The sequence below is a fragment of the Electrophorus electricus genome, chromosome 8, assembly GCF_013358815.1.
Source record: "Electrophorus electricus isolate fEleEle1 chromosome 8, fEleEle1.pri, whole genome shotgun sequence".
In the NCBI taxonomy this organism is placed as follows: Eukaryota; Metazoa; Chordata; class Actinopteri; order Gymnotiformes; family Gymnotidae; genus Electrophorus; species Electrophorus electricus.
Window position 1 is genome coordinate 3,460,788 of NC_049542.1, and position 27,500 is coordinate 3,488,287.

A 27,500-nucleotide genomic window follows, 5' to 3' on the forward strand; every position below is an offset into this window, starting at 1 on the left:
AGAAAGAGAGAGACTTAATACAGGTCTGTAGTTCAGATTGATCTCACTTAATATGAGGCTGTAGTCCTGGCTGCTCCTCGTAGTCCTCGATGAGGAAGGGCAGGTTTTTGGCCCAGTGGTTCTTAAAGTGACCCGGAAGGTCCTGATCCACGTTGTACTCGGCTACAGGGACATCCAGGTGGGAGTGCAAATATCTGGAATATTCTGGAACGGGGACAGGAAGACAGGAAGTTCACCCTCTCCACTGGCGACGTTCGGTTCGTACGGCCGGCGCGTTTCACGGGACGGGAGGAATAAACCGCATCTCACCCAAGGACGAGTAGAACGACAAACATGGGGAAAAATGTATGAAATGATGTAGTTATGTAAATAATCGTACGCATGAAATGATCAGATTGATCATGCGTGCGATTATTTACATAACTACATTAGTTATGTAAATAATCGCACGCATGAAATGATGTAGTTATGTAAATAATCGCACGCATGAAATGATCAGATTGACCATGCGTGCGATTATTTACATAACTACATTAGTTATGTAAATAATCGCACGCATGAAATGATGTAGTTATGTAAATAATCGCATGCATGAAATGATCAGATTGACCATGCGTGCGATTATTTACATAACTATATTAGTTATGTAAATAATCGCACGCATGAAATGATGTAGTTATGTAAATAATCGCATGCATGAAATTAGGAAAGCGGCTTACTGGTGCAAGTTAATTTAACAACAACCTAAAAGAAACCACATTGTGCATCCGTTTGCCTTTTATGGGCGGACAAACAAACGGGGCCGATATGCGCGAGGACGTCGCGCATCCGCGTGTACGCCGCTCGCGGCGCTGGGGCGGAGCACCCTCACCTCGGAGGTATTTGACCTTGAGGTACTCGGAGCTGGCCTTCTGGCCCAGGAGGGGGTCATTGAGCATGACCTTGGTCTGGGCTTTGATGCCCTCGTAGAACTGACCCATGGCCACGTGGCTCAGACCCTTCATGTACTGACAGACCTCGTTGTACGGCTTCAGCTGCAGGCACCTCTGCATGGTAGACAAGTAAACAAAAACGACAATAAAATACTGTAACTTTTACATTCTAGAGGTTTCACAAAACTCTGGGGTTAAATAACTCGATGCATTGCCCTGTAACTGTAGGCCCGGAGACACGCACGCACACGCACGCACACGCACGCACACGCACGAACACAGCGCTTGCCTTGAAGTTCCCGATGGCGTCCTGCAGGTTGCCGTGGTGATAGAGCATCATGCCCCGCAGCTGTAGTGACTGCAGGTGGTTCTGGTTGAGCAGCAGGGCTCTCTGAAAACTCTCCATGGCACGGTCAAAGTCCCCCAGCTCCCTGCTCGCACACACACGCGCGCACAGTTACCTGCCCACGTCCGCCAGACCAGTAGAGCTGGGGCAGGCGGGCGCGGGCGCACACACACACCTGTAGGCCTGTGCGAGGCTTTTGTGAGCGTCGACAAAGTCCGACTTCAGCTTCAGGGCCTCTTTGAACGTCTCGATGGCTTCCTGCGCGAGAGCGAACCACAGCTGACGGAGGAACGGACCCGGACCCCTTTAACTCACGCCAACACCCACCCCAGCCTGAACGTTACAGTCACACACACACACACACACACACACACACACACACACCCATCCACCGCAACTAAGAGCTTTGCTTCAGGCTCACTGCTGCTGGTTAGGGAGGGGGCGGGGCCGACGTGAGGCGACGCCCACCTTGAGCAGGCCTCTGTGGAAGTAGGTGAGGCCCTTGTAGAGCATGGCGATTGGCTGGTTCCTCTTCAGCTCCAGAGACTGCTGGAAGTCCTCCATGGCAGCGAGGTAGTCCTGAACACACAGCACAGGATAGAGTGTGTGTGTGTGTGTGTGTGTGTGTGTGTACCTCTGATATAAACAGCAGGGTTCCTTTATGGCAGTACAGTCTGTGTGTGTGTGTGCCTCTGATATAAACAGCAGGGTTCCTCTATGGCGGTACAGTCTGTGTGTGTGTGTGTGTGTGTGTGTGTACCTCTGATATAAACAGCAGGGTTCCTTTATGGCGGTACAGTCTGTGTGTGTGTGTGCCTCTGATATAAACAGCAGGGTTCCTCTATGGCGGTACAGTCTGTGTGTGTGTGTGTGTGTGTGTGTACCTCTGATATAAACAGCAGGGTTCCTCTATGGCGGTACAGTCTGTGTGTGTGTGTGTGTGTGTACCTCTGATATAAACAGCAGGGTTCCTCTATGGCGGTACAGTCTGTGTGTGTGTGTGTGTGTGTGTGTGTGTGTGTGTGTACCTCTGATATAAAGAGCAGGGTTCCTTTATGGCGGTACAGTCTGTGTGTGTGTGTGTGTACCTCTGATATAAACAGCAGGGTTCCTTTATGGCGGTACAGTCTGTGTGTGTGTGTGTGTGTGTACCTCTGATATAAACAGCAGGGTTCCTCTATGGCGGTACAGTCTGTGTGTCTGTGTGTGTGTGTGTGTGTGTGTGTGTGTGTACCTCTGACATAAACAGCAGGGTTCCTCTATGGCGGTACAGTCTGTGTGTGTGTGTGTGTGTACCTCTGATATAAACAGCAGGGTTCCTCTATGGCGGTACAGTCTGTGTGTGTGTGTGTGTACCTCTGATATAAACAGCAGGGTTCCTCTATGGCGGTACAGTCTGTGTGTGTGTGTGTGTGTGTGTGTGTGTGTGTGTGTACCTCTGATATAAACAGCAGGGTTCCTTTATGGCGGTACAGTCTGTGTGTGTGTGTGTGTACCTCTGATATAAACAGCAGGGTTCCTTTATGGCGGTACAGTCTGTGTGTGTGTGTGTGTGTGTACCTCTGATATAAACAGCAGGGTTCCTCTATGGCGGTACAGTCTGTGTGTCTGTGTGTGTGTGTGTGTACCTCTGACATAAACAGCAGGGTTCCTCTATGGCGGTACAGTCTGTGTGTGTGTGTGTGTGTGTGTGTGTACCTCTGATATAAACAGCAGGGTTCCTCTATGGCGGTACAGTCTGTGTGTGTGTGTGTGTGTGTGTGTGTGTGTGTGTGTGTGTACCTCTGATATAAACAGCAGGGTTCCTCTATGGCGGTACAGTCTGTGTGTGTGTGTGTGTACCTCTGATATAAACAGCAGGGTTCCTCTATGGCGGTACAGTCTGTGTGTGTGTGTGTGTACCTCTGATATAAACAGCAGGGTTCCTCTATGGCGGTACAGTCTGTGTGTGTGTGTGTGTGTGTACCTCTGATATAAACAGCAGGGTTCCTCTATGGCGGTACAGTCTGTGTGTGTGTGTGTGTGTGTACCTCTGATATAAACAGCAGGGTTCCTCTATGGCGGTACAGTCTGTGTGTGTGTGTGTGTGTGTGTGTGTGTGTGTGTGTGTACCTCTGATATAAACAGCAGGGTTCCTCTATGGCGGTACAGTCTGGCTGAAGGCTGGAGCTGAATGGCCTTAGTGAGGTCACTCAGAGCTTCACTAATACGGCCCAGGGGAGAGAGGATCTGTCTCACACACACACACACACATCTCCGTACATATACTACACAATTGTTCCATCCTACATGCAGTCCAACCCTGTTAAAACACTGCTAATGTTGTTACGCGTCATTCATTACTCGCAGTCACAACAGATAAAGGCTTTGTGTGTGTGAACAAAATATTTGGATCAAATTGCTGAAATGTGCCTGATATACGTGTATGCGTTCCTACCTCGGCCCTCTGCTCATACACCTCTGGCCGGTTGGGCTTCAGTGTAATCACTCTACTTAGCTCATACAAAGCCAGGTCAGCATTCTTTACGTCCTAGAGTATGGGAGAGAGGGAGAGAGAGAGAGAGAGAGAGAGAGAGAGAGAGAGAGAGAGAGAAAAGCCTTCAGGCAAACAAAAGTTCCTCCTAACCAGCCGTGACCGAGCTACAGGGAAGGTGTGGCCAAACGAGGGGGCGTGGTCAGAGGAGGGTCACCCTGAGCTGCAGGCTGATTCGCTAACGGGGAGACCCAGACAGGTAGGAACCGTGACTTCTTACCTGGAGGCTTTTTTTCCCGTAGGCTATCCCTCGACCATATATGGCGCTGACCAGCTCTGGGTCGCTCTGGCAACAAACAGAGCGTAATATTTTTATTGCCAATACCGACTTACTATTTTGCATACAAAACAAGGCTGTGAATAATCAATGAATTAAATAGAATAATTATAATAATATAATAATTACAACCTAATTAATTAAACCAATACACTGCGTGTACACGGAGGGTATGGGTGTTTGTGTGAGAGGTCTAACGTGTGTATGCATGTGTGTGTGTGTGTGTGTGTGGACTGACCTGTAGTAGCAGTGAGAAGTGTTTGATAGCCTCGTCATAGAGCCCATTCCCAATAAGCACATATCCTATGGCTACGAACCCAGCGCGTGCGCACACACACACACACACACACACACACACACACACACACACACACACACACACACCAGTTCGTCACAGCACATACCAGCACATCGCCCTCTACAGACAGACACTCCCGTAAGGGGAGAAAACAGGGTGAGGGGCGTACCGAGCTCCTCGTCGGTGCTGTGGTCGTCGACGGCGAACGGAAAGCGTTTCTGCTCCACGAACAGTCGGGCCTGACTCTGCAGATGTGGGGACAAAACGGGAGATGAGACACTGCGGATCAGGACCTCGAGCACACGCCGCTGGGCCGCGTCCACGTCCACGTCCTGTCCCCCACTCCTGACCGCGATCGGCTGTCAGACGGGCCAGACGGGAGGACACACGACTGTGGACCGCCTTACCGTGACCGAAAACGCAGGCCACTGCAGACTCCAGACACCAGAACAGCAACAAATTTAACCCTCAGGGGAACATGTCGGAAATGTCCACATTATACTAGAGTGTTGTATTAAAAATTCAGTGCATTTTCAGGAAAACAGGAATATTAGAAAACAAACCAAACAATGTACTTAGTTCTTAGTCCGGGCAGTCTTGCAGAGTTAAACTGTGTGTCTGTGTTACAGCAGGCAGTACACACATACTGTTTGTGTGGCCCGTCATGGTACGTAGTGCGTTACCGTGCGTGGCCCGTCATGGTACGTAGTGCGTTACCGTGCGTGGCCCGTCATGGTACGTACTGCGTTACAGTGCGTGGCCCGTCATGGTACGTACTGCGTTACCGCGCGTGGCCCGTCATGGTACGTAGTGCGTTACCGCGCGTGGCCCGTCATGGTACGTAGTGCGTTACCGCGCGTGGCCCGTCATGGTACGTACTGCGTTACCGCGCGTGGCCCGTCATGGTACGTACTGCGTTACGGCGCGTGGCCCGTCATGGTACGTACTGCGTTACCGCGCGTGGCCCGTCATGGTACGTAGTGCGTTACCGCGCGTGGCCCGTCATGGTACGTAGTGCGTTACCGCGCGTGGCCCGTCATGGTACGTAGTGCGTTACGGCGCGTGGCCCGTCATGGTACGTAGTGCGTTACGGCGCGTGGCCCGTCATGGTACGTACTGCGTTACGGCGCGTGGCCCGTCATGGTACGTAGTGCGTTACCGTGCGTGGCCCGTCATGGTACGTAGTGCGTTACTGTGCGTGGCCCGTCATGGTACGTACTGCGTTACCGTGCGTGGCCCGTCATGGTACGTAGTGCGTTACTGTGCGTGGCCCGTCATGGTACGTACTGCATTACTGTGCGTGGCCCGTCATGGTACGTACTGCGTTACCGCGTGTGGTCTGTTACTCACCAAAATCTTCTCTGCATTAAGAGAGAAGACTGATTCACAAGCGGGGTTGTTCCCCTCATCACAGTCGACGTCCTCCAGCTGGAGAACGGCAGTATCTGTAGAGGAACGAACACGAACACACACACACACACACACACACACACACACACACACACACACACACACACACACACACACACACTTAAAAACGACAAGACCTTTTAACAGCTGCTCGTTAAAGCTGGAGACACGCAGCGACCCATCGAGCTGATCGGCGCCGGTTTTGCCGGAGCGCGTTTTTTTAGAAAACCGCGGTGCGTCTCCGGTTTCCGCCTCCCCGACGCCCTTACCGCAGTCGCCCGTGTAGTCCTCCCGGTCGGACGGCCCGGTGAGCTCGCCGTTAAAGAGCGTGAGCGTGGGGAGATGCTCGCTGGAGAAAACGGCGCCCCACAGGCACAGCGCGACCACCGCGGCCACGACGACAGCACCCCTGCCGCCAGGTGCCATGTTCTCCAGGTAAGGCGCGGTGCTTCTCGGGTAATGTAGTTCTCGCGCACGTCTACTCGCGTTGAGCGCCGGGGGGGAGGCGCGCGGCGAAAAACTACAAATCCCAGGATCCGCACGCCTGGAAATTCGCGGAAGTTCGGCGTCCTAATGCGCGACGATGTCAGAAACGGGGACAGAAATGGCCAGAATTCGCTTCAAATGCGTTGAGTGCAACGCGGACGCGACCGAGTTGCACCGGGATTATAGCAACGGCATACTGAAGATAATGATATGCGTGAGTAATTGGTTTTGAGATGGTAATATACGTCGGAACGTTAGCTGGAAGGCAAATAAAAGATCTGTATTTAAAGATGTGCGTAATGGGTTTTATCCCGTCAGGGGTCGTGCGCCAAGCCCGTGGATAAGTACGTCGAGTACGACCCGGTTATCATTCTGATCGATGCCATCCTGTGCAAACCGCAGGCGTTCAGACATATCCTGTTCAACACAGAAATAAACGTGAGTGGAACAAAAATCCCCCCCTTTATAAATAAAGCCCGGTTAAAGGTGATCAGATGCACTTCTCCCTCCCTCCCTCCCAGATCCACTGGAAACTTTGCGTGTTCTGCCTGCTGTGTGAGGCATACCTGCGCTGGTCCCAGCGCCATGGCTCAGACGCGACCAGTGACCCCGCCGACATCATCAGATACACCAAAGAGTGGGACTTCTACGGGATGTTCGCCCTCGCAGCTCTCGGTAGACACACACACACACACACACACACTCACTCACACACACTCCCTCTCTCTGCGTGGCACACCGGAAAAAGAAAAAACATCAGTATATTAATGTTTCTCAAAAGCTTTGTAACCTTCAATGATCGTCTGCTTTGTCATTCATCCGCTCCTTGTAGCGTCGTCTTAACTATTAGCGTACCATTAAAGGATCCCATCCTTGAAAATCAAGGCACCCTTGATTTTCCTGACCACCTGAACGAATAATCAATTGACCCTCTAGATGTTTCTCACCAAATCTAATAAATTCTCCGTTATTGTGGAGTATTGTACAATAAATGTGTGTGTGTGTGTGTGGCAGAGCTGGCCGTGTACTGTGCGGGTGTGTGGGCGCTGCTGTGGGCGGCGTGGTGCCTTCGCGGCCGCTCTGTGCAGACGGTCCCTCTGCTCCAGGCCCTGCTGCTCTCCTGCTACGGAAAAGTCCTGCTGATCCCGGCGGTGATCTGGGAACACGACTACTCCCCTCTTTGCTTCCGACTCATCCGGCTGTTCACGCTCACCTCCAACACCCAGGCCATACGGGGTATACGCACGCCCACCCACCCTGTGCCGTCCCTTTATGTCCCTTTGCTGTGTTATTTATCTCAACCTGCAACGTGCGCTCTTCCTTTACGTGCCGCAGTAATCCTGAACTGTAGCAGACGACTGGCGGTCCTGGCCGTGTTCGGAGGACTGCTTCTGGAGACCTGCGCGACTCACGGTGTGTACAGACTGGAGCTAAGTGTGCTCGACTTCCTGCCTGACCTCCACACCTGAGCCTACCGTGCTGCCGTGATGTCACAATGCGCTCCGCAGAACGCGATTGGTCGAACCCGTCTGAAATCCAGTGCGCTTTCCACGCCGTCGACTTTGACCGCAGTCAGAGGGCAGTGGGCCAGACGCTCCAGGAACCGTTCTGCGCTGGTCTACGGCAGGTGGGGGTGGAACTGGGTTTGAATCTTGGGCGCCCCAACGTAAGAGCACGCTAGCGTACCGTGTGACCAGTCGCTGTGACCCTCCTCTGACGGTGTGCGGAAAAACACTCGTGTTTTCTTTGTGCTGAGGAAAAATGAAAACGAGCTTTGTGGAATGGCAACTTTTCGTGTGTGTGTGTGTGTGTGTGTGTGTGTGTGTGTGTGTGTGTGTGTGTGTGTGTGTGTGTGTGCGCAGCTTTCTAAATTGCTGTACTTTGCTTAAGGACATTTGTCAAACATGACCGATACCTGGTGAACACACACTGAGTTCTGCCTGTTGAAAATCAAACATTTATAAACCTTTGTAATTTCTAGATTTTTTAATGTGATGTTTGTGAAATGTTATGAATAACAAGGTTTGGTTTTCGGTGTGGCTTGCAGACATAAAATAAATGTAGTTGAGCTGAATCGCTCCATTTCGGGCCACGTTCACTGCTTCTCTAATTTAAAACGTTTTTTGCTGCAGTCTGGAAACATTTTGAGCTTTTTCTGGAATAACTGACTCAGAAAAATCCTATTATAGCCATGGTGGGTACATGATTGTAATATTGAATAATTCCTATTGTTATATGTCTGTAGTATGTTTATATATGTTATGTGGAGTATGTATGTATGTGTCTTATGTTGCAAGAACATAGAATCCTGTGGAACTTGCGCAAGTTTTGACAGGCTCTCAGCAGTTCATTCCAGTCATAGGCCGGTCTGCAGTTGAGCTTCTGATGTTATTGGCCCCGGGCGTGCTCAGTCAGAAAACACCTGTCGGTTCTCATCCCAAATCCCACCTTTAACCCCACAGCGTTTTGGCAGCGTCAGTCAGCTGAGCCAACATGTTGGTTTTGACGTTTACAGAGGCTATCTTCATCTTACTTAACTACGCCGAATGAATTTTCCTGAGAGAGAGAGGAGGGAGGGGGGGAGAAGGCTCAAATGCAGCTTTGGTGAACTAACTAATGGCAGATGTGTGACCGATTAAAAACATAAACCCCCACATCTATCTCTCACCCCGTCCTGCATCCTTAAACAGAAGACCTGTTATTATAGAGTCTGGCACGGATAACGGCGGTTTTGGAAAAAATGATTCAGGTGCTTGGCAGAATATCGGTGGGGATGGAGGGGTTGAACCCATTCACACTGGTTTCCGTGAGCAATTCCTGAATGGACCCGCAAAACAACTCGGGAGTGTCTGAGGACTGGTCTGTCGGAACTGTTCTCGTCAGTATAATTACCGCAAACACCAACAAGATGTTTAAAGGTTTAATGCTTAACGCTTCAATTCCCTGATTAAATATTCTGCATGAAAACTTTTATTTTGTAAAATAAAAGTAAAATGAAAACTTTTCTGTAACAAAAACAAATTATTTTGTAAACATTTTCATCCAATATGTGGTAGTGCAGAAGCTGGAGGGATTGCATAAGGGCCTGTAAGTGTCTACGTGCCAGGTGTGTGACTCATCAGACTGGTGTCACAAATGTCCCCATTCTCTGGGTTTCAGTATAGACTTGAGACCTTGTTAAGAAAATAAGACGATGTAACATAAAATAGGGTTAAACGCCTGGGATGACATTGCTACTGTAGTAATAAACTTCACTAACCTTTAGTGTCTGTTAAATATCATCCATTGAGTAGACTGCTGTAAGTATTGCTGTAATTTTATTGGCTTCAACTCAGGAGTCAGGTGGTCTTTTTACTTGTTGGAACAGCATAACAATTGTTACTGGTTTGGTTGTATGGTTTAGAGATGTAATTTTGATGCATGGTGAGGTGAAGGAAAACCTGGGACTGGGACATAAAACAAACACCACAGCGTAACGAGTGTATAACGGCCACTTATTAGCTGAGAGTTGCTGTTTCAACAGCAGTGAGTATGTGGTATAAATCAGACACCATTTTTACATTTATGGCATTTAGCCGAGGCTCCTATCCAAAGCGACTTACAATTAAGTTGTGCAACTGAGAGTTAAGGGCCTTGCTCAGCGGCCCAAGTGTTTCTGGACTCAATTGAACAGTCAAAACCAATGATTTTAGGACCTTTTGTCCCGACCTGCTAATCCTGGTATCTTCTGAACAAGAGGCTGTTCGTTTGTGTTATTCATGCACAAGTGTTTCACAAAGAAGTTCGGGGGCGGGGGGAAACACACACACACACACACACACACACACACAGATAAGGGAGGGGTGGGGTCAAAAGAAACTGGAGAATCGGGAATGTAAATGACCATTTTGAACTGTGAAGTTGTTGCTTAGATACTGCGACGAGTTTCTTGGCAACAAGGCCTTTCCAATCACTGCGAGTTTTCACATGCTTTGCTAACACATGCGAGCAGAACGTCCTTCTGCATCTCAGAGGGTGCATCAGCGTGCATGTGACCCAGCTTGCTCTCAGCCTTGAGTTTCACCGACCGCGTGCGTCGTCCTATAAGCCGGCTCTTCTTGCTAGGACGGCAAAATAACGAGAGCGCCCGCAACTCCGTATTTGAATGATCGCTTTAATAGTTGTTGCATATACAAAAGGCATACAAAAACGGTCCTCCAAAACGTACAGTAGTAAGGTCGTTCTGTATGATGCAGACATACAAACTTTACTTTGCATAAGCTAAAGGTTTTTAGCATTCAGTTGCTTTCTAAACAAAAGAAATTCAAAGCCTTCGATGAAGAAATGGAAGTAAACAGACAGAAACCAGTAATGGCATTCATCCTGTAAAAGCGTTTACCAGCAGCACATGAAAAGGCCCCGGAGGAACACAGCTTGCCACCAGCAGGGTGGGGGGTGTGATAGAGTTTCACCCAAGAGACCTCAACGAGATGACAAACCCAGGAGATTACAATGTGGGCGTTCAGACTGAGCTGGACAGAGAAACACTGGGTGGTTTTTGGGTAATGTAGCACTAGGTAAAAAAGCAACAATTTTGCAGCACAATCATACACTACATGATCGAACTGTAGAGAATCCAAAATGACAATTTAAGTGACTTACTCCTATAGATCCTTCTGCAAAAGTGCTTTAGAATTAAGACACACTCTTGTCTGGTGTAGGCCACCCCGCCTATGCACTTTGACTGCTACAGTGATGCTGTAGACTATTTAAATACATCATCACCCGCCAAGACACATACGATACCAACATCCAGAGGGCCCTTGGTCAGTAAACTTGTTACAGGCCTTATAGTTACAGACTGGACATTTCATCTAAATTACCACTCACCAGCACACACACTGACTATTCAGACCAGTAACAAAATACACAATGCCAGACCAACCAGGAAAATAAAAAAAACTTCCAGAAACATCTATAATGTCCCGAATGAGTGTTGGCAATATGCAGCTTGCCTCTTTGGTCTGTGTGCCTGATCTCTGATCAGCTCGTCCGAAACATGATGAACCAACCCGTTCAATCTCCTTAAGCGTAAACAAGAGTCCCCAGAATGTCCCAATATAGGGAGCTGATTAGTCCCTGAAAACTGGAAGACTGAACATTAGCCACCCCCCGCCATATTAGCATGCACATAAAAAAATAAAAAATAAAACAAAACTTTATAATACTGTTATTTCTAAATAGGTTAATTATTATACAGACTGGAACACCTCTTAGAAAAAGGCAAAAATTCACTATCCACCTGAATAGCATTATGAAATGTATAATGTACCTCTACAGTGTGATGTAACCGGGCAGGGTGCGTATGAGAACCATGCCACGATTTAAAAAAAACCAAAAACCACAGCCACAAACTCACTCACATTTTCTTCCAATTCAAAACTCTGTCTGAACAGGGCTGTCTGTGACACTTATCTGTGGTTTCATCAGAAATAACTTTACCAAGCAGAAGTTATAAACGCTCACGTACATCAACTACATGGAGGAAAGCACCGCCACGCCGATGCAAGGCCATCCTGATCACCGCTGAACACCAGTGCGACCTGGCATGAACAAGTCAAGGAACCATTTTTTTTGGCCAGACCCTGGATTATGCGTTTGAGAATTATAGGTAGTATATCCAGCATTGCATCAATTCACATTTTTTAAACCCATAGTGTAGCACATAGCATATAAATAAATGTAAATGTATTACTGGACTGACGCTACCAACTGACTACAACCCCCACTAGTTCCTACCACCCTGCAGGGATTAACTCCACCCCTAATCTAGCACATCTGACTCAAATATAAAGGATTAAGGCGCTCTGAGAATTATCCGACTTCTGTGAATTAAGGATCCTACCCAACATCACCGACCTCCACATGTCGGTCAGCAGAGAGATATTCAAAACATTTTTAGTGTAAACGTGAGTATTAAGAGATGTGCTTCACTGCATAAAAACAAGCCATAGAAAATCTTACATCTATTAAAACATACCATACTGTTGCATTATATAATAAATAATCTTGGTTTATATTTTCTGTAGGAAAAAAACAAACAAAAAAACGCCAGCATAGCATAAAAGTATAACTGCTTCGTCCACGTAAGGACAGCATTTGGCCTGCAGGCTGCAGGTCGGCCCCAGCACGGCCGTCCATCATATCGTGATGTGAAAAGACTCCTGCAGCCACACGTCCTTGGACGTCCCGTTTCGCGGCGCCGTTTCGCTCCCGTCCGGCGTCTCGGTCGGGCTGGCGCCGGACTCCGGGTAATACTCCTCGTCCTCGTCGAAGTACCCGTTGTCCAGCCCGTAAAGTCCGTCCGCAATCGAGCCGGCCGAAAGGTCCTGGCAGCTTCCCTTGTACTCCTGGATGGACTCGTGAAGGGACCAGAGCTGACAGAGCAGCGACATGTCCTGCTGCCGCAAGCCCACCTGCAAAACGCACACAAACACACCGTAAATCCGTCCCTTCTCTGGAGTGCAGCAGCCATATAAGCACTAGTAAAAAACATAAATCCTGACCATTTTAACCAGCAAGACTGCAATTTACTTTAACGAAGCCACTCTGTACCGACTCTCTCTCTCATTTTTATATATATATACACTTATTTAATTTTTCCGCCCTGTAGGTAGCTTAGCTAGCTTGACTACCGCAAAGCTTCAGCTATTGACAGAAGCGAGTTTAGCTGCTTGGCGTGACTTAAGAAAATCAACGTTAGCCAAGAAAAACGCAGAAAAAAACGGCAACTCTAAGCGTTACTCGTCCGTCTCTTCTGAGCTTTTTTTTCCCCTCACGGACCCGGCAGCTAGCGGAGCCAGTTACGACCGACTTTTACGGACACGGCTAGCTGGGTTAGCTTAACCACGAACGAACCTAGCGCGCGGCGGCCGCCGCCGTCGCCGTCGTCGTCGTCGTCTCGAGCCCGAACCGGCTCGCGGGTTCACCCCACACGGCGCGCGCCGCCTGCCTCACCTCGCGACCCGTTTTAACCCTCCATCCTCCTCCTCTTTCTCTCTCTCTCTCGCGCACACGCGCGCTCCCGCTCACCATCTCTTTCCGGAGGAGCGCCAAGGCGGCGTCGAGGCTCGCGGGCTTCCCCGCCCGCGGCCCGTCCGCGCTGCTGCGCGCGCGGCTCAGCTCGTGCTGGATCATGGTCTTCTTGGCGTACACGCGCTCCATGTCGCGCCACGAGCCGCCGCTCGAGTTCAGCAGGCCGCTCAGGCTCTTGGGCAGCGGCGGGAGGCCCTCGAGGCAGGCCGGCGTCCCTCGCGCCGCTCCGTCCGCCTCCTTGCCGTTCATGATGCGCAGCTCGCGCGCCGTCTCGCCGGAGGTCTGCGGCTCGCGCTTCCTGTCGCTTTAACTGGATTCCAGACAGGCGGGGCGGGACCAGCGCTGACGACGTGAAAAAAAACCACACTGATGAATATTCATAAAATGAATTTTACCGTTATCTGATGTTCTACATTTGCATACAGAGAGTTCTTGCCAAACAGACAATGTCATATCTGAACTGAACTCTGCCCATGACAACAAAAGCTTCACGTCCCATGATAGCCAGATTAAGTATGTTTATTTTATATATATTGCTTTTTAATATTCATAGCAAAATCACAGAACAGAAGGCCATCTCCTTCACACATTCACGCAGTGCGCAGCGATGTTTTCCGGCTATGCGGCACAGCGTTTAAGACTTTGACTTTTAAAGCCCCAAACGTCCCCCATCCCCACATCAGTAGTATTAGTGACCAGATGGCTAGCAGGCGCAGCTGTAGAGCCTCCGCGCCCTGATACGACAGTCGGAGACAAAATGTGTGTGTGTGTGTGTGTGTGAGAGAGAGAGAGAGAGAGAGCAAACAAAGGCGAAAGAAAGGAGGATAAAGTAAGTGAATAGGTCGGCCGGGGTCACGCCCGATGGCAGCTGGAACTGAAAACCAGTTACCACGCTGGGAGCCAGCGGTAATCAGGCATACCAGTCAAACTCGATATTCCCAAAGCCGCAGCAGCAAGGGGGGGCGTACCAACGCCCTACTGCTCACGGTATTATTCTGGAGACGATATTATCGATAAGATATAGCCACACCCCGAATTGTCTGGGTGATATTTTTGGCTTTTTGTCATTAGCAGACAAAAGGGACCCCGCCCGCTTGACGTTGCAGACCTGGGTCGTGCAGACACGGAAAGCATAATCGAAAGAAACTTTATTTTTATCAAACAAGTGAAAAACAACATACACAATGACACACACACAACAATTCGGTACAGCTTTCATTTATCTAAAATATGTTTAACATTGTTTTCATTTAAAACCTTGAAGAGAGTATTTAGAGTCAGCTCGTTCGGTCTCGAAATGCTGAAAATAAAACTCGGTGGCCCTTTGTAAACAACACCTCACACACCTGAGCCTTTAGAGGAAACACGTACACCAGTGTGTACTTTAATTGGTAAACGGCATATCAAAAGTTTAGGTTTTCTGAACGTTTCCGAGCCAGCTCCAGAGCTTATGCGTCGTGTAACATCTAAAACACTTAGACATCCTGAAAGAACACGGGTCCTTTAGTCGTGAGCAGGAGTTTTAAAGGCGGTTATCTGTTTATTCCCCTCGTTTCACAGTCTTGTGCACCAGAAAAGAAACAAGTCGCAAACCAATAACTTTTTTGGGAGGTGAGGCGAGACATTAAACAGGCGCATCTTCTGATGGAAGAGGTCAGAAACATGTCACCGCTGTGGGAAGCAGACAGAAACCGTGCTACTTCTGGGCATGAGTATCTCTACATATACACGGCCTTTGCAGGGTCATCACAGAAGGTTGCAATGAGTCATGTAATAAAAAGTACTTAAGTTTTTTTGGGGGGGGGCTATGAGAAATCGGACTGCCTGCGATAGGCAGAAATAGGATATTGCGCCCATATCTGGGACGACGCCATCCAGGAACATTATCGACCATCCGGAGATGGAGACGTCTTCGCTGCCGACTGACCTTGAGGTAAAGAGCGGAGCGGAATTCAATAGCGCTGACCTGGCAGCGAGGCGTCTGAGGACAGCGGCAAGTCTGTAACCGCTGACATCAATTATGCTGTCAATCACGGTAAAAGTGCTCCGTCACCGCCCTAATAAATGTTAGAACGATTCTCTCTTGAGTAAAAAAAAAAAGTCATTAAAGGCCAGACATTGAACACAGGACAGCTCACCCCCTGGGAACTCAATTGCTTTGGTTAATGGAATTTGTATCCTATGTCTGACTCACGAGCTCATGACCACAAACCCCGATTTTTTGATAATTACACGAACTAGTCTGCCTTGAAATCCGATTGCTGCCTTTTTCAAACTGACGCTGGGTTTTGAAACTCACTTTTTGACTAAACAGGGGTGAAAAAGGGGTCCGAGATATTCGTCAGAGCAGATTTTCAAGCGCTAAAGAATGCGGTCACCGCATTGTCTCCAAACACGTCAGCTCTACAAAACATGAGTAAATCTGAGCCTTTAAACCACAAATTCCCTACTGACACACACACATACGTACGCACGCACAGACAAAGCTTCTTCACTCAAGACAGGAGTCTAAATGCTCGTTAATTTGAGACTCCGGCACTCGGCTCCGACATGCAGGGCAGCACACCGTGAGGGCGGTAGAGCTAAGGGGGCCTCTGCCTGCCCCCGGACGCCCAGCGGAGGGTGCGCCAGCGGCCGGTCCCTCTTCTCTCCGCTCCCCAGGGGAGCCGAGCGACTGGCTCGCTGCCCGCTGGAAGAAATCAAAGATGCGCGCAGAGCTGTGCTCCTCCCAAGTCCTTTTCCTCCCTCCTGAAACGGCGGTGCCTCCTGCCCTGGGGGGGTTTCCTGAGACCCCGGGGGGTGAGACGGAATAGCGCGAGGCAGACTTCTCTGGGCTTCCAAAACACTCTGAACTGGAGCCTTCTGGCTTCCTTTGGCTTCCCGGGTCTGCGGAAGTGGGACCTGGAACGCCGCCTGCGGAATGTTTGGGGCTGCCAAAGTATATCGAAAGAAGTGGCCCTGTAGGAGCAGGCTTGTGTCCAACAGAGTTGTGTGAGGAACAAAACGGGTTGGCTTTAGTAGGGTCTGTACTTATACATGGCTGTCCTATAGGTTTCGCGCTCGAGGTAGGCTCGCTGGAAACATGGTTTGGGATAGCGGTGGGCTTTAAGGCATTGATTCTGCTAGCTGCTTTCTGAGCTGAGTTCAGGCTTTGGGCCTGGAAGAGGTCCTGCACTGTCCTCTGAACGGGTCTCGCCAAGCTGCCGTTGGCCTTCGTAATCCTCTTGGGTGAGCCGTCGATGTTGACAAAGGCTTTGGTGTTGCCGACAGACCTTTTAGGAAGCGCTGTCGCGATGCCGGCGCTGACCCGCCATTTCGACCTGGTCGGACAGGGCCAAGGGGTGGGGTCTGACCTTGTCGGACCGAGCTCGGGGGGAAGGCCCGTCTGGGTCGGGCCGGGCCGCGGTTCGAGGTTTGCGGGGAAGGTTTTATCAGAGTCTTGCACTGCTATTAAAGGACGTGTAGGACTTTGGCTGCGTGGTGTCTGCGCGCTCCCTCCGAGAACGAAACCTCTGCCGCTGAAAGGAACAATGCTCCTGATATCCTGACAACCTGAACCTAAAGAGTAAAAAAAAGAAAAATCAGCTACAAGCTATACAAGGAAACACCTTCAGCCTTGTCTGTATACAGAACTATAAATGTGTTCAAACACGAAAGCTGTTCGGTTTAGATGACACTGCTTGGAATCACCCCGTGTGACATAGATGCGGTTCACGTCACCTGCTGCGTTGCCGGTCGGCTCGTTTTTGCCTTCGGGCTTCCTGGACGGGTTCTGCTCCTTCTTCTCCTCGCGCTTGCCCTTCTTCCGGTAGTTCTCCGGCTCTTTGATTTTGACGTACGTGCCTCCGCAGGTCCTCCGGTGGTCCTCCCACCAGGGATCTTGGGCAGACGGAGGCCTGTTCATCGCTCTTTTCACGTAGCCAAGGAATGGCCTGCGGCTCCGACACGGCCCGTTGCAGCGCCACCAATGCTGCCGATAGACGTCCACCTCATCATGGAAGGAATGATAAATCTGAGATTAGAGGGAGATTAGAATGAGATTAGAATGAGACCGCGACACTTTTAGCGCGACATAGGGATGTCATGTACCTAAGGAGATACGAGTTTAAGGCACAGCGAGTCACAACATTCAACGAGGCTTGCATTCATTGTTCAGTCGTACTCGTCTAACAGCGCAGCGGTTACACGTCTACACGTCTCGGTTAGGTCAGATGGAGAGTAAACGGCATTATGTGGGCGTCGAGACAAACAGAAGGATTTTTGCAAGTAACGCGTACGGTAATGTTTGCTCCGCTGGCTTGATTTATTCGGTTCATGTGTTTGCAGAACTCCGGCCCGTGACCATCCCGGTCTCGGTTGTTTTGCGTGACAAACAGCAGCGCGTGTATCATCTCGTGCAGTAACGTCTGTGGACACAAACAGGTTGAGTACAGCCGCATGCTTGACAGACACACTGTGCACGAACTCTCATCACTGATGATGATGATGACCAGTCTGGGCTTCAGAAGACAGTTCAGAAGACAGAAGACATTAGACAGCTCTGAAGCCAGTCACCAACCTGCACCAGGTCTCTCCGGGGTCTGAGCTTCAGAAGCGGTTCGCTGAGACGAATGGAGCACAAGCCGCCTCTTCCTTCGTAAGAGCACACGCCAGCGCACCTGAATCACAGACGGCGAGACCGTTACCGCGGATCAAACCGTTACCGGGGCGGGAGTCTCCGTTAACGACCCTTTAACGGACCCGTCAGGCCCGAGCTTACAGCGTCATGCGGGGGCTCCACTTCACCTCGACGCCACCGAGCTTCCCCCAGAAGAAGGCGTCGTTAAACCGGAGGAACATGGCCCTGACGTCTGGGTTCGGGTCCAGCGTCTCCCAGCGCTCGTCCACGACCGACAGGGTCTCGGGCGGCCTCGCAGCGTCCCGTGCGGGCGAGCCGCCGTCACCGGCCTCGCGGTCGAACTGCTCCTGCAGGCGAAGAGCGAGCAAAAAGTCGTCGTCGTCGTCCTCCATCGTGCGGCGACGGTAAACGGGGGCGATATTTCAGACAACCGGGGCTCGGTAACCGGTTACCTAGGTTACGGGCCTAGCTCGCTCGCGCGTGCTAGCTTATCTTAGCTTAGCCTAGCCTAGCCTGTAGCTGACGCGCGTTTACCGGCCGCGTTCGTGAAATTGCGCCTAGCTAACGGCTAACGTCCTCGCACACGTTTGCCGCAACAATTACACATTATCCACTCGGGAAGGAAATATCGTCGAAGGTGTGAGAGCTCCGCTTGGCTTACACATAACCGTTAGCTAACTAACGTTACCTTTTCCGGTTTGGGTCATAGGTTACAGGAAAGGATTCTGGGATAAGTATTTCCCCGGAAAGCAAAAGCAGTCATTTATTATTTTATAACTATTTTATATTGAAAGGAAAGCATTTAGTCTTTGTGGTTTGTAGTTATTTATTTTAATGTAAATATATATATGTTTGTTTGTTTTTTATCGTTCGTCTGTTAATATCGGCTACCGGGTTTAGCTGGTCCCGTGCTGTGACGTAAACAGGAGTCGCCCCATTTCCCGGAGTGGAAGGAGGTTCGTCGTGGGCCAGAAATGTCCGATTTTTTGGTCGAATAACATCAATCTCGCTCGACTTTTTCAGAAGTGGAAGAGCAACGCGGTCGCCGAGATGACGGACACCGGAAACCGGCTGCGCAAGCAGCTGGAATCGGCCAACTTCGAGCCGCAGGGTTACGTGAAGCAGCTCTCGCAACAGTCTGACGGCGACAGGGACCTGCAGGAACATCGGCAGAAGATCCAGACCCTGGCCGACGAGACCGCGCAGAATCTGAAGAAAAACGTCTACAAGAACTACCGGCAGTTCATCGAGACGGCGAAGGAGATTTCGTACTTGGAGAGCGAGATGTACCAGCTGAGCCACATCCTCACGGAACAGAAGGGCATTATGGAGAGTGTAACCCAGGCCCTGCTGTCTACAGACAAGGACGAGGCAGCCAGAGAGATGCTGGCGGCCTTCCCCAAGGAGACGGAGGAGGTGAAGCAGAGAACGCTGACGACCCTCCTTGAGAAGGTGGAAGGGTGCAAGAGCATCGTGGAGACCCCGGGCAGGTGTCTAGTTTACAATGGCGACTTGCTGGAGTACGACGCGGACAACATGTCCCAGATACAGAAAGTGCACGCGTTCCTGATGAACGACTGCCTGCTCGTCGCCACGTGGCTGCCGAACAGGCGTGGGGTCATCAGGTACAAGTACAGCGCTCTCTACGATCTGGAGAGTTTTGCCATTGTCAACGTGAAGGACAACCCTCCCATGAAGGACATGTTTAAAATCCTCATGTTCCCGGACAGCCGCATTTTTCAAGCGGAGAACAGCAAGGTGAAGAAGGAGTGGCTGGAGATCCTTGAGGAGACCAAGAAGAACAAAGTCACCAAAGACAGGCACAAGAAAGAGGAGGAGGTCCCCACGTCGCCGGTCAGGCAAGAGGTCTCCACCAACCCGTTCGACGAGGACGAGGCGCCGCCGGACGCCGAGGAGCTGGTGGACCTGAGTCCCGAGTGGATCCAGGAGCTGCCGGAGGACCTGGACGTGTGCATCGCGCAGCGCGACTTCGAGGGCGCCGTGGACCTGGTGGACAAGCTGGGCGAACACCTGCGGGACAAGCCGCTGAGCCCGCGCGCCAAGGACCTGCGCGACAAGGTGGATGAGCGCATGCGGCAGCTGACGGAGGTGCTGGTGTTCGAGCTGTCGCCCGGCCGCTCACTCCGCGGAGGGCCTAAGGCCACGCGGCGTGCCGTGTCGCAACTCGTGCGCCTGGGCCAGTCCACCAAGGCTTGCGAGCTGTTCCTGGCCAACCGGGGGGCGGCCGTGCGCACAGCCGTCCGCCGGCTGCGCATTGAGGGCGCCACCCTCCTCTACGTCCAGAAGCTGTGCAACGTCTTCTTCACGGGCCTGCTGGAGACGGCGCGCGAGTTCGAGACAGACTTTGCCGGCGATGCCGGCTGCTACTCGGCCTTCGTGGTGTGGTCACGCGCCGCCGTGGCCGCCTTTGCAGACGCCTTCAGCAAGCAGGTGTTCGACAGCAACGAAAGCCTCTCCACGGCCGCCGAGTGCGTGAAGCTGGCCGGCGAGCACTGCCGGCACCTGGGCGAGATCGGCCTGGACCTCACCTTCGTCCTGCAGTCGCTGCTGGCGAAAGACGTGAGGGCGGCCCTGCGGGCGCAGAAGGACGTCGTCGTGGAGGCCACCAGGCACCGCAACTCGGAGGAGATGTGGCGGAGGATGAACTTGATGACCCCCGAGGCCCTGGCCAAGCTGAAGGAGGACATGCGTGGCTGCGGCGTGACCGGCTTCGAGCGGTACACGGGAGCCGACTGCTGGGTGAACCTCAGCTACACGGTGGTGGCCTTCACCAAGCAGACCATGGCGTTCCTGGAGGAAGGTCTGAAGCTCTACTCCCCCGAGCTGCACATGGTGTTCCTGGAGAGCCTGAGGGAAATCATCCTGGTGGCCACGCAGCACGTGGACTACAGCCTGCGCTGCGAGCAGGAGCCCGAGAAGAAGGCCTTCATACTGCAGAACGCCTCCTTCCTGCACGAGACCGTGCTCCCCGTGGTGGAGCGGAGGTTCGAGGAGGGCGTGGGCAAGCCGGCCAAGCAGCTCCAGGACCTGAGGAAGAGCTCCCGGCTGGTCCGCGTCAACCCGGAAAGTACCACGTCAGTGGTGTGATGGGGGAGGGGGGAACCATGTGGGTGGTGCGATGGTGGGGGGAGAGAACATGACGAACATGATTCATTAAGCTTTCGCACCCACTAAGAGCTAGAAATGCATTTCATTTCATAACTGTTGACACACTGCGACTCCTTTTGGATTTTGTTTGTCTTCTAATATATTTCATAAGAGGTATGATAATGTAGTTATTTACAATTGTACAATTGCTTTTTAGGGTTTATTAATTGCATCGCTGTTTATCAATTGGCACGCACATCATTAAAATAATCATTAAAGTAATAAAGTGGTGGTTTTCATTGTCTTTTTGTCCTTATACTTTTTAAATAAACGTCCAAAGGAGCTGACAGTTTAAAGATGTCGTATCGTATGTGAATATTTCTACAGTGTCAGGTGTGAGGGGCACGCGGTGGTTCGGTGGTCTGTCTGCTGCAGTACCCCTCGTCTGAGAGTCATGAGGTGAAGAGACCACTGAACCGGTAGGTGCAGGGGGTCACGCAGAACTGGGAGGGAGTCGAACTGTTTACGCAAAAAGGTTCCGTCAAGGTAAACCATGATCAGTTCTGTTATGAATGAAGCAGAATTTTCTGAGCTAAACTAATATATAGGAGTGATAATAGTCTAATAATATCAGAGTACATAAGTTAATATTATAGAAGGCTGTCACAAGACAGATCTGCTAGAACTAAAAATTCTATATTGAATTTAACATAAACATCGAAAATGTCATGTTTTTGCTCTTCATTTTGACTACAAAGCATATAAAAAATTTTCAAATAAGTCAACAAAAACACACACAACAACATTACGCTGGGCTGCACGTTTCATTTATGGTAATTCGGATCTTTCAAACTTGGCGCCCTCTAGTGTGCAGAACCAGGCGATGCAGTGAATGAGCGGTAGGAATAAGGTCAAATTCGTTCTCCATAGGATTAAAAACGACAAGCTATTTCATTCATTTTTTTTAACTCGTTTTACAATCCAGACACTAACCTGGCGTTCAAATGGCCCATTCACCGTTTTCAGACATTCCGGTTCATCGTTTAAATTCTGATCAACTGGGTTGTAATTTACACTACCGAATGCGTTAATATTCCTCCGATCTCAATGGGAATGCGATCTGTAATCAAATCGTATAACTTTTTTTTTTTTTTTGCTTGTATTCTTCTACAGTGGGATACTGCAGTAGCCTGTATTCCTGTCACCTTAGAAAAGACAAGTGTATCGGAATATCTGTAGTCTAATTGCGTCTACGTATCTAAACGGCAACGCCGTCGTATCTTACACGCGTGTCTTCATTTGATCGCGCAGGCATTTCTTTAAATTGCAAATTAGATCATTTATTTTTAACCCTTATTCGGGTTACGGGACCCCCTCCCCCTCCGAAGCGTTAATTAGAGGGATTGTGGGATTTGTGGTTTTGTTTTTTGTCGGTCGGTCTGCGCATGCGCGGAGGGGCGGGGGGCGGACGGGGAGCTGTCCGGGACGCGCGGTGCTGGAGGGAGCTCAGTGCGCACGGCGCCCTCGGTAGAGCAGCGATGGACGAGGAGCTGAAGTGCCCGGTGTGCGGCTCGCTCTTCGACGACCCCGTGCTTTTACCGTGCTCCCACAGCGTGTGCTCGGGGTGCGCGAGGAACATCCTCGTCCAGACCCCAGAGGGCGGCGAGATGCCGGCGCACGGTCGCGCCCCGGGGACCCCGGACTACGACTACCTGGACACGGACAAGATGAGCACCCACAGCGAAACGGACAGCGGCTACGGTTCGTACACGCCGTGCGCGAAGTCGCCGAACGGCGTCCGCGTGTTCCCGCCGGTGCACCGGCACTGCTCCATCACGTGCCCGCTCTGCCACCGCAGCGTCTCCCTGGACGAGCGGGGGCTCCGCGGCTTCCCGCGGAACCGGCTGCTCGAGGCGATCGTTACCCGGTACCGGCGGAGCCGCGCGACCTCCGTCAAGTGCCAGCTGTGCGACCGCAACCCGGTCGACGCCGCCGTGATGTGCGAGCAGTGCGACGTGTGCTACTGCACCCCGTGCCAGCAGCGGTGCCACCCGTCGCGCGGGCCGCTGGCGAAACACCGGCTGGTGCCGCCAAATCCCGCGCAGTGCGCCGTCCCGGGGCTCGCGTCGGCGGCCGCCGCGCGCAAGCTCGCGACGTGCGCGGAGCACGAAGCGGAGGACCACAGCATGTACTGCGTCACGTGCAAAACCCCCGTGTGCTACCTGTGTCTCGAGGAAAGCAAACACGGGAAACACGACCTGAAGCCTCTCGCGGCCATGTGGAAACAGCACAAGGTAAGAGAGAAGACCCAACCGTAACCACGCGTGAGTCTCTCATACACGCAAACACACACACACACGGTACCTTCTTGTGTGTGTGTGTGTGTGTGTGTGTGTGTGTGTGTGTGTGTGTGTGTGTCTGTGTGTGTGTGTCGTTTTCTCATCTGACGCAAAGTCTGCCTCCAGCTCTCTGTGTGTGTTGAGTCACTGGACACTGTGGCCTTACTGCTTACAGCTACATTATGAAGAGGAGAGTGTGTGTGTGTGTGTGTGTGTGTGTGCGTGTGACTCAGCCCTCCCACCGGGAGCTCTCTTCCCCCTCACGCACCAGCGAACGCGGACGCACGCCACGGGCCGACGAGCGGATTCACGCGCGCTCCCCCCCGCGCTTTACGGATTCGCTCGGGCTGAACAAAACCGAAGCCCGTCCGCCCGGCGTTCGGTCTCATGACGGCGGCGACGTCCGCCCTTTTCCGTTCCTGTCCCACAAGCGGACCGTCGAGCTGTAAACGCGTGATATACGCGGAGGCCTCTTCCTCACCGACGCCGGTCCTCAGATATTTTATGATCACGGTTCTCATCACTCGTGCAGATCATTATATGGGCACGTGCAGAGAGAGAGAGAGAGGGAGAGAGAGAGGGAGTCAGTGGGAGAAAGACAGATTACGGATCTAGGGAGGGAGAGAGGGAGAATCGTAGCAGACGAGTGGGTCAGGCGGAGGAGAGCGCGCACGCGTGTAAATATCCTGTTCTTTTATTTGGCTACATTGTGTGGGATGTTGTGAGAGAGAAGGAGAGAGAGAGACAAGGATGGAAGGAAAGGGGACATAATTATCTTGTGTTAACATGCGAGTGGCTTTGAAGGTGCTCTCTCTCTCTCTCTCTCTCTCTCTCTCCCTCCCTCACTGCCTCCGTTTCTGCTGGTCTTCTCTTTTTGCCATGTGCCGGGTTTTTATTGTTTTGTTTTTTTTGGCACAAAATAAGCCAGGAGTGTGTGTTCTACACGCTACAGTCAGTCTCTCCGTACAAAACGCGTCAGTGGCTGTTGGAGCAGCGGACGGCACCAGTGCGTTTGCGCAGGGCCGGTCGTAGAGTTTAGTCCAACCTGTGCAGAACGCGTTCACCGCATGCCACCCTTACATAGGTGCGTGTTTCCATAGCCCAGTTATGACCCCAGGATGACCCCAGTCTGAAATCTGGGGGAGCGTTCATGCCGACTGTCTACTGACCGTGCATCCAGGGCCCCAGCCTTCATGTGTGTGTGTGTGTGTCCGAGGTTCAAACATGGCGCTGTAGTCTCGTTAGGCCTGGTCTCTGCACCCTTGGTATTTTCTGATTGGCTGAATTCGGTGGTACTGCTTCCGTATTGTTCTGTAATCAGACAAATTCCTGTCACAAGCCAAAACGGATGAAACGGCTGCATTGTTTATGTTTTCTAGCACTTATTGTTTATAGCACTTATCGTTGTTTAAGATAGACCTGATGTATTTAGCACTTCTAGGTATCAGCATTCATCCCTGTATTCTACAGTATTCTAGTTCATTGGTATGTTTAATTCTAACATACTGTACTGTACTTGGATATATTCTATGAGTCAATGACAAAGCACTTTTGTAAGTCGCGCTTTTTAGAGCGTCTGCTAAATGCCGTAAATGTAAATGTAAATTGTCCCATTTCAAGTTCAAGTTTGGTTTATTTGGCACATTTCTTGACTAGGTCTTGAAACTTGTCCCCATAGGTTGGTGGAGTCAGAACCAGTACGTGCACACTAATAAACAGAAGTCAGATGTCTGAAACAGTGATGCCAAATTCTTTCTGAGAGATTTTAAATCCACAGGATTAGAATAATTCTCTAATGTTAATACTACAGGAAAATATGAGTATTTACTAATCTCAGTAGTGAATATGGTGAATAATCTTAGAGTTGTGCAAATTGTGGCACACACACACACACACACACACACACACAAATAGAGTGAGTAGAAGTATATAGGTTAATGTATCTGAGAGTCTATTTCATATGCTATAGCTCCAGGGTACAGTGTACTGTCTCTCCATCTCTCTCTCTCTCTCTCTCCCTCCATCTCTCCATCTCTCTCTCTCCCCCCTCTCTCCCTCTCCCTCTCTCTCTCCATCTCTCTCTATCCCTCCATCTCTCTCTCCCCCCTCTCCCTCTCCTTCTCTCTTTCTCTCTCTCTCTCGCTCTCCTTCTCTCTCTCTCTCTCTCCATCTCTCTCTCCCTCTCTCTCTCTCTCTCTCCCTCTCTCTCTCCATCTCTCTCTCTCTCCCTCTCTCCCCCCTCTCTCCCTCTCCTTCTCTCTTTCTCTCTCTCTCTCGCTCTCCTTCTCTCTCTCTCTCTCTCTCTCTCTCTCTCTCTCTCTCTCTCATTCTCACATTTTTCTTCCTCTTTCTCCACCACCAGCAGTACATCACCAAGGAAACAGCACCGTTCCCACGGTAGCCAACGCACGGCAGTAGCGAGCGAGACGCGGCACCGCTCATTGTTAGAAATACACGAACAATGGCGCAGCGCGCCCTGTTTCCATCTGCGACCCGCCGGCGGTCGCCTACGCCAACGAACGTATCAGTGAATACAGAATAGCGGAGATGATTAAGATATTTACGACATGGTGACGTGGGGGGAGCGTGAGGAGGTGGGATTTGATCACTCGCTCGCCCGGACCCGCACACGCAGCATCCAACGGGTCTGCTCGCCACCGCGTTTCCATGGTTACCCCGCCGACCGACGCGCTCGGACGAGGTCTTGCGAGGTGCGCCTCCGTGCCATCGCTCTTTAAATAAAATAGCCACGACTTCTAAAATGCACAAAAGGAGCTTGAAGAAATACGGGGGTGGTGGAGGTCTGAACCTTCTACACACGCCCCTCTCTGCTGTAAAAAAAATTGAAAAAAGGAACCCCATCAATATTTAACGTCATTGGCTCTTTAAGCGTGTGGGCTATGAATTATGGGACATGTAGTGCAGTAATCTGTCCCTCGAGCTTCGCCGCTGATGGGGGAAAAACGCAGCTTGCTTGCTTCGGGGCCCCTTCCCGGGTGGGGGTGGCGCATTAATAACCGTAGTACGAAACAAGAACTGCAAAACTTGTAAAAAGGGTGACGGACGGAGAGAGGAGAAACCGCAGCGAGAGACGGAGGGAGAGGCTGGGAGGTGCGTGCGCGCGCGCGTGCATCTTCCCTGGGGATTCGTAATCAAGGTCACTTCTACGTCAGCATGTATTTGTGTTGCCGTGCAAGGCAGGCACACAAGCACACGCTTGGAGGCAGCAGGAGAGGCTCTCCAACGTGGGTGCAGGGTCCCGCGTTCACGTATCCCCTTCTCTCTCTCTCGGCCCCTCGTCCCCCTCGCGTCGGATAACGGGATAACGGCGCTCGGTGTCCTCCGCGGGACAGAGCAGGGCGCCTTGTTTCCTCGCCGTTTCGGAGCGTCCCTCCGGATTACGCGCCGATGTGGTCAGGAGACCCTTTCCGGAGGCCGAATCGGTTGCAACCGCTGCTGCGTGGCACGTCAGCCAACAGCGGCGACAGCAAAAATTGTAAAATCGACTCGGCGCCACCCGTTAAAGGAAAAGACGGCACACGCACAGAAGCTAAGAGGCCGTGATGGTTTGGCTAAACCGACCTTTGATGTCGTTCCTTTCGCGGCCTTCGTCATTAGCTGCCAAACGAGACGAAACAAAGTGGTGAACTGCGAGGAGGATGAGACGGTGGGGGGAGGCGTCGAACTCTTGTTAGAGGGCTGGACAGCTTGTTGAGGCAGATGGTACAATAATGGAGAGAGGAGGTGTGTGTGTGTGTGTGTGTGTGTGTGTGTGTGTGTGTGTGTGTGTGTGGGCGGATCAGGAACAAGCTCTTTGAGGGTTCAGCAATCATCATTTACCACCGCCTGGTTACACAGGAACTGGAACCACGACTCCCAGTCGTACTGGTTACGCACCCAAACCGTAACCACGACACCCAGTCGTACTGGTTACGCACCCAAACCGTAACCACGACTCCCAGTCGTACTGGTTACGCACCCAAACCGTAACCACGACACCCAGTCGTACTGGTTACGCACCCAAACCGTAACCACGACTCCCAGTCGTACTGGTTACGCACCCAAACCGTAACCACGAC

At 51.2% G+C, this 27,500-nt stretch overlaps 6 protein-coding genes across 8 annotated transcripts in view; 3 read left to right on the forward strand and 3 right to left on the reverse strand.

Annotated features, from left to right (window-relative positions):
* ttc13 (tetratricopeptide repeat domain 13) overlaps window positions 1-6,245 on the reverse strand; it is a 10,173-nt gene extending 3,928 nt beyond the window's left edge. For both annotated transcript variants that reach the window (XM_027009499.2, XM_027009498.2), the window contains exons 1-12: window positions 6,066-6,245; window positions 5,737-5,831; window positions 4,556-4,631; window positions 4,327-4,397; window positions 4,032-4,097; window positions 3,716-3,808; window positions 3,391-3,507; window positions 1,747-1,857; window positions 1,454-1,536; window positions 1,222-1,363; window positions 872-1,046; window positions 48-204 (exon numbers count right to left, since the gene is read on the reverse strand). In XM_027009499.2, coding sequence (XP_026865300.2) covers window positions 48-204; window positions 872-1,046; window positions 1,222-1,363; window positions 1,454-1,536; window positions 1,747-1,857; window positions 3,391-3,507; window positions 3,716-3,808; window positions 4,032-4,097; window positions 4,327-4,397; window positions 4,556-4,631; window positions 5,737-5,831; window positions 6,066-6,222 — 1,343 coding nt within the window. In that variant the 5' untranslated portion in view covers window positions 6,223-6,245. The remainder of the gene's footprint in view (window positions 1-47; window positions 205-871; window positions 1,047-1,221; window positions 1,364-1,453; window positions 1,537-1,746; window positions 1,858-3,390; window positions 3,508-3,715; window positions 3,809-4,031; window positions 4,098-4,326; window positions 4,398-4,555; window positions 4,632-5,736; window positions 5,832-6,065) is intronic.
* Window positions 6,246-6,263: 18 nt separating this feature from the next.
* arv1 (ARV1 homolog, fatty acid homeostasis modulator) lies at window positions 6,264-8,364 on the forward strand. The gene is made up of 5 exons (XM_027009500.2): window positions 6,264-6,496; window positions 6,601-6,720; window positions 6,804-6,957; window positions 7,297-7,518; window positions 7,618-8,364. The coding sequence occupies exons 1-5, from the start codon at window positions 6,380-6,382 to the stop codon at window positions 7,749-7,751; spliced, it is 747 nt and encodes a 248-aa protein (XP_026865301.2). The 5' UTR covers window positions 6,264-6,379; the 3' UTR covers window positions 7,752-8,364.
* A 2,055-nt stretch (window positions 8,365-10,419) lies between these two features.
* fam89a (family with sequence similarity 89 member A) lies at window positions 10,420-13,625 on the reverse strand. Its single transcript, XM_035529506.1, has 2 exons — window positions 13,354-13,625; window positions 10,420-12,737 (listed from the first exon to the last, which is right to left on the reverse strand). The coding sequence occupies exons 1-2, from the start codon at window positions 13,603-13,605 to the stop codon at window positions 12,462-12,464; spliced, it is 528 nt and encodes a 175-aa protein (XP_035385399.1). The 5' UTR covers window positions 13,606-13,625; the 3' UTR covers window positions 10,420-12,461.
* Window positions 13,626-14,487: 862 nt separating this feature from the next.
* Window positions 14,488-24,772, reverse strand: LOC113577046 (sprT-like domain-containing protein Spartan). Of its 2 annotated transcripts, XM_035529316.1 has the most exons (6): window positions 24,591-24,772; window positions 18,116-18,321; window positions 17,915-18,014; window positions 17,634-17,762; window positions 17,077-17,368; window positions 14,488-16,914 (listed from the first exon to the last, which is right to left on the reverse strand). In XM_035529316.1, the coding sequence occupies exons 1-6, from the start codon at window positions 24,645-24,647 to the stop codon at window positions 15,848-15,850; spliced, it is 1,851 nt and encodes a 616-aa protein (XP_035385209.1). In that variant the 5' UTR covers window positions 24,648-24,772; the 3' UTR covers window positions 14,488-15,847. The 2 variants fall into 2 exon arrangements, with proteins under 2 accessions (XP_035385209.1, XP_026865293.2); XM_027009492.2 differs by lacking the exon at window positions 24,591-24,772 and having other exon boundaries at window positions 18,116-18,786.
* Window positions 18,896-21,377, forward strand: exoc8 (exocyst complex component 8). Its single transcript, XM_035529313.1, has one exon. The coding sequence runs from the start codon at window positions 19,025-19,027 to the stop codon at window positions 21,080-21,082; it is 2,058 nt and encodes a 685-aa protein (XP_035385206.1). The 5' UTR covers window positions 18,896-19,024; the 3' UTR covers window positions 21,083-21,377.
* LOC113577062 (E3 ubiquitin-protein ligase TRIM9) overlaps window positions 22,611-27,500 on the forward strand; it is an 11,370-nt gene continuing 6,480 nt past the window's right edge. The window contains exon 1 of the mRNA XM_035529315.1: window positions 22,611-23,376. Within this exon, the coding sequence (XP_035385208.1) occupies window positions 22,621-23,376 (756 nt within the window). The 5' untranslated portion in view covers window positions 22,611-22,620. The remainder of the gene's footprint in view (window positions 23,377-27,500) is intronic.

What these genes read in the sequence shown, in the direction of transcription:
- arv1 (XM_027009500.2), top strand. Translation starts at nt 6,380, where the DNA reads ATGTCAGAAACGGGGACAGAAATGGCCAGAATTCGCTTCAAATGCGTT. An exon ending in GTTCGCCCTCGCAGCTCTCG is followed by an intron (nt 6,958 to 7,296) that starts GTAGACACACAC and finishes TGTGTGTGGCAG; the next exon opens with AGCTGGCCGTGTACTGTGCG. An exon ending in CAACACCCAGGCCATACGGG is followed by an intron (nt 7,519 to 7,617) that starts GTATACGCACGC and finishes TACGTGCCGCAG; the next exon opens with TAATCCTGAACTGTAGCAGA.
- fam89a (XM_035529506.1), bottom strand. Translation starts at nt 13,605, where the DNA reads ATGAACGGCAAGGAGGCGGACGGAGCGGCGCGAGGGACGCCGGCCTGC. An exon ending in CGCTCCTCCGGAAAGAGATG is followed by an intron (nt 12,738 to 13,353) that starts GTGAGCGGGAGC and finishes TGCGTTTTGCAG; the next exon opens with GTGGGCTTGCGGCAGCAGGA.
- exoc8 (XM_035529313.1), top strand. Translation starts at nt 19,025, where the DNA reads ATGACGGACACCGGAAACCGGCTGCGCAAGCAGCTGGAATCGGCCAAC.
- LOC113577046 (XM_035529316.1), bottom strand. Translation starts at nt 24,647, where the DNA reads ATGTTTGAACCTCGGACACACACACACACACATGAAGGCTGGGGCCCT. An exon ending in CCCGGAGAGACCTGGTGCAG is followed by an intron (nt 17,763 to 17,914) that starts GTTGGTGACTGG and finishes TTGTGTCCACAG; the next exon opens with ACGTTACTGCACGAGATGAT. An exon ending in GCCGACCGGCAACGCAGCAG is followed by an intron (nt 16,915 to 17,076) that starts GTGACGTGAACC and finishes TTTACTCTTTAG; the next exon opens with GTTCAGGTTGTCAGGATATC.